This window comes from Bidens hawaiensis, unplaced genomic scaffold (genome assembly GCF_021521415.1).
Source record: "Bidens hawaiensis isolate Kalapana, Puna unplaced genomic scaffold, B.hawaiensis_p1.1 tig00011619_1, whole genome shotgun sequence".
In the NCBI taxonomy this organism is placed as follows: Eukaryota; Viridiplantae; Streptophyta; class Magnoliopsida; order Asterales; family Asteraceae; genus Bidens; species Bidens hawaiensis.
Window position 1 is genome coordinate 301,658 of NW_027491908.1, and position 4,865 is coordinate 306,522.

Consider the following 4,865-nt stretch of genomic DNA (forward strand, 5'->3'; position numbering starts at 1 on the left):
TACAATATTTGTGAACTCCTCTTCAACATCGACACTTGTACTATTGATGCGTCAAACAAAGATGAATCATGGAAACAAAACATGCGTGCATTCATTGCAGGCAATTACATTTTGCTAAATATATACAAGCATAAGGTTTCCCAACATTTTAGTTACATCAAGAAAAGTCAAATTTAGTAACAAAAGTTCCTTACATCACACTGCTAACCAAAACCAACAAACAAAACAAAAATCAGAAAGAAAAAAAAAAAAAAAAAACTAACGAAAAAACTCAAAACAAACTTGCCACTTTTCAATGTCTTTCTTTATCTTTTTTAAATACTCAATCCTACGTTCCAGATTAGCTTTGTTATAAGCCACCATAGGCGCTACACTTGGTAACTTATTCTCATTTTCAGTGCTCGTCATCAGGTGCTCTCTCACCACCTCTTCAATCCCAACGGTAATCATCTCATTGATTAAAGCTTGGAGATTTAACGCGCAATTATGACAAATCTGTTGACAACAAACTGCCAATATACAACGAATAGTTTTTTCAGTTCAAAAGCTATTTTTAAATGGTTTTCATGATAACATCTCAAGTGGTAGACCCTAATGTTATTTCCTAAACCTTCAATACTTGTGAATTCTTGTCCAACATGGAGCTCAAGTTTGATTGACTTCATTTCATTCATTTTTCTAGTCAATTATCGCTACACGTATAAACGTTTTTTCCAGGTCTAGCATCTCCTTTAGCTTTTTTTCAAAACTTTTTCGCACACCTTCAAGCAACACTCCACCAATCCTTTTCATAAACATATGGACTTGCCAATTCTACTTTTCATGTTGTAGGACTTTACCTACCACAACCCCTATGTAATTCATGATACTTGATACAAACTTGTCGATAGTACTGGACGCACACGAAAATTGTCTATTGAGAAGTGGTTTGATAATGCTAGAAGAAACAAAATTTAAAGGGGTGGGCCAATTTCTAGAACTCAAAAGTTCAATTTCAAACTGCAAAAATGGCATTCTGTTATCAAGTTTTAGATCATGAAGATCAGTTTTAAATCTTCTAAATTGCAATGCCATATTGGAAGCTGCATGCATATATTCATCCTTTTCGTGCTCCTCATATTCTTCTGATATAAACAGTTTGTGGATGGAGCGCTTTGCTGAGTTAACAACTGACAAGATCACTGGTATAGCATCACTTACCGAATCAAACGTCTTTTGACACTGTTTTATCTCAAGGTCAGACTCTTTTATATCAGACTCAATTCTTTTGAGAATTAGAGATGAATGATTAAAAAGAATGGACAGCAAAGCGGTAACGCGATTTTTGGAAATGACATCAAAGCCAATACAGTCCTTATCCACCTTAGATAGCAAAACCCACTCTTCTGTTTTCTCATCATCATCATTAAGAACCTCAACTTCAACCTTATTAGTATTATCAACAAAGAAATAACCAAAAGGTGATGGTGTTTCGATATTCTTGGAGGTCAATTGTGTAATCAAGTATTCATCAGATAAATTCACTTTTGTGAAAACTGTAATAGTGCGTGTACCAATATAGTGGTGTGTATGGATTTCCGGCAAAAGAGTAACCATAAGATCAGATACTTGTGGTTGAATAATAGTTAAAGTGATCTCTATACTGGATCTTTTATCTTCTGGTATCGGTTCCACAAATTTTGAAATCTTTTTTGCCAAACAAGTTTAAGATACTTCTTTCTCATAATGACTATCTTCAAACCGAAATTCGAACCAAATCTTTCGATTAGGAAGATCAGAGTCAAGTTTAAAATTCAAAACTATAGGAAATGCTAAACCGGTAGGCAAATTAAGGCCGACCAACGTGCCAATAACACTGGTCCCGGCACATGCTTCACCTAGAACAACAATTTTAGGGAATGGTGGTTTTTTATCCAATACTTCCATATCTTGAAGTTTTGTAATTGTATCTAAAGGGATCCTCATTTTTTCTGACAATTCTTTGATAAGTGGGGGAATACTGGGTTGGAAATTCAGCATTTTTACGATTATAGATTTCTTGAACACGTTATAACTGATTAAACTTTGAATATGGATCTATATAGAGAACTAAAAAAATGATAAACAAATATGAGGACTAAACACAAGATAAAATACTCAATTATCGATCTATATAAACCCTTAACACACATATATTCAATCGGGTTAAAAAAAAAAGTACCTGCCCTGAACAAGATCAAATTAGTTAACCCTAGATATATTATGATTTATGAGAGAACTAGAGAAGGCCTCTTTCAATATCTGGCCTTTTGTACTCAACAAGAATTTAAGAATTACACATGCGGTCCTCCTGTTCCGTATGCTTATGAATAATCTTCATACTTTATATTTTCTGCATATGAATATTTATATTTATATTTAGATAAAGCCCGTTGTCGAAACACGAAATGAATCTAACCTGATCCATGACGATGTTTCCACGGATTTTCGAGATGAACGAACCACGTCTTGATCTTCTTCTCCAGCTGCGCCTGTGACCTGCAATGGTTTTCGGGGGTGTGGAGGTGACCGCTAAGATGATCTTGAAGATCTCTTGTTCACAGACACAAAAATATGGTGGTGGCTCTGAGAATGACCAACCTCTAATAAGGAGGTGGAGACCTGCTTATATAGGGAGTCTCATGGCCACCATCATGGTACCCTAATGGGCCTAGCCCAGTTAGGGTTACCTACACAAAACCCCCTCGGCCCAATAACAATGTATTAGTCCATGTAATGAAATAAGCCAAACGTAATAGATTTAGGGTCGTAGAACCGGGTTTTAGTACCATACCCCTACACCCGTGCTACACATGGGATAATTCAAATTATAAAATTATATGTAAAACAAATAATTACATAGTGTATATGAAAAAAAATTGTATTACATCTATACTTGTATCTATACAATGTGTACATAAATTGATTTTATTTATATCACAAAATGGTTTTTTTAAATAAACTTAATAAAAAAATGTCCATGCAAAATTGTACCCGAGAATGCTTCTTTCTATTGAAAAATTCATTCTCGATGTCATATATGTATAATTGAAAGAATTTTGGTTATGAACCAATTTCGAAAATAAGACTTCTCATACGTTAGTAGTTCTAACCACTCGGCCTAAATACAAAAGAGGCATTACCTTTATTGATATATTTATCAATTTACTATCCATCAAAGGAAAGTAGGATATAAAATTATAACAATGTATGTTCTTCAAGAACTATGTTTTTCTGAGCTACGTCATAAAAAAGTTGTTGATAAAGTTTCAGATGGCTCATTGACTTGTCATAATGACAACATAAAAAATAACATGTTAACCCATTCAATTTTGTGAATATTTTATTTCATTTGAGCATAGTTTTGCATAACATACTTCCCATACAACGTGTTGATCACTATTTAAGAAAAAATTAATGTTGACATATATAAACATTTGAAATTTGATAAAAGTTAGAAGCATTGATAGGCATGGGGGTGGCATGTCGAAAGTGTCGCAATCTTTTCTTAAGTTTTAATAGTTGAGGGAAAAATATTCAATTTGCCAAATCCCGAACCTTTTGATTATTTCAAAAAATGCCCTTAAAAATAAACTTGAAACCCGAATCATGTTTAAAATTCTAACTTTCATACCTTTGACATTTTAAAGTAAACACTTTGAACCCATAACAAATTTGACGATAAATCTATTTTGCATTCTCAAACTTTTAAAAACACTCAAAATTTTCATTTTTGACCCCTAACAAATTTTGACCTAAATGAAGTTAACTTGTACCAAACAATCTATTTACCAACTTTTGACCCATAAAATCAAATTTAACTTCCACAAAAAACCCGATACAATTTTCATTTGAGAAACATGATTTGTTGTTAATTTTTGGAATTCACTAAGTATTTTGAAATATATAGTAAAATAATATGTTAATATTTATATTTATAAAAGTATATAGATATTATATAAATATAGTGTAAAAAGAAAGTAAATAATTATTGATTTATTACATATATTAGGGTATATTAGTTTTGGAGGAAAAAAATTATGAGAATTAACCAAAATATAACAAGTGTCTCCATTTATTTTATTTTATTAGAATAATAGGTAGATAAGATTCTAGTTCAAGCCTTCTTTGTAGGTTGTGAGTTTTCCGTTTAATTAGGTACATAAACAGAATGTGATTAAATGTGTTACAGCATATGGATATTTATATTTAGATAAGTTAAATTAAAAACCTAAATCATTAAAGTCAAGATTGGTTAACTAGAATAAACGAACGATGTAAAAATATTAAAGAAATCTATAAATTATTTTTATGGCAATAAAGGAAATTCTAAGTATTATGCTGTGTTTCCGAGTTTATTTATGAAAAAAAAGAAGTAAATGAAAAAAAGTTTTTTTTTCTTATCTTTTCTTTTGGCATCTCCTCATTCTCTTTAATTTTCTTTCCTTCCAAATCTTTCCAATTTAGAAAGATACAAATTTTCTTATTTTACTCATTAATTTCTGTCCCCTCCCCTCCTTTTCTTTCTTTTAATGAAACTCGGGAACACCCCTTTTATCTTTTCCTTCATTTTAGCAGGATTGGCTTTGCTGTTCAAAAGGGGGTTGCGGCGCAGCTTGTTGCCCGTTTGCCTGCCACTTTATTGTAATCGTTTTATAGTAAATTATATAAAACTTCGATTTCCCTTCTTAAATGAAACTTGGAAACACAACATATGTTTTCCACCCCTTATTCCTTTCCTTTCATCCTTTAAATGAAACTCGGGAACACAGTACATATGCCAATAAGGGATTTCCACACTTTTAAACAGATCGAGAACACATCACCAAATTCCAAATTGAGCATAA

General features: G+C 32.1%; 1 protein-coding gene across 1 annotated transcript; it reads right to left on the bottom strand.

The window, feature by feature from the left end:
* Positions 1 to 813: 813 nt before the first annotated feature.
* Positions 814 to 1,965, bottom strand: LOC143538404 (dynamin-related protein 4C-like). Its single transcript, XM_077031975.1, has 2 exons — positions 1,840 to 1,965; positions 814 to 1,686 (listed from the first exon to the last, which is right to left on the bottom strand). Exons 1-2 carry the CDS (start codon positions 1,963 to 1,965, stop codon positions 814 to 816), a joined length of 999 nt encoding a protein of 332 aa, XP_076888090.1.
* Positions 1,966 to 4,865: the final 2,900 nt, after the last annotated feature.

Coding starts and splice junctions, on each gene's coding strand:
- LOC143538404 (XM_077031975.1), bottom strand. CDS start 1,965: ATGAGGATCCCTTTAGATACAATTACAAAACTTCAAGATATGGAAGTA. Junction 1,687..1,839: donor CCAGTGTTATTGGCACGTTG/GTCGGCCTTAAT, acceptor TTGGCAAAAAAG/ATTTCAAAATTTGTGGAACC.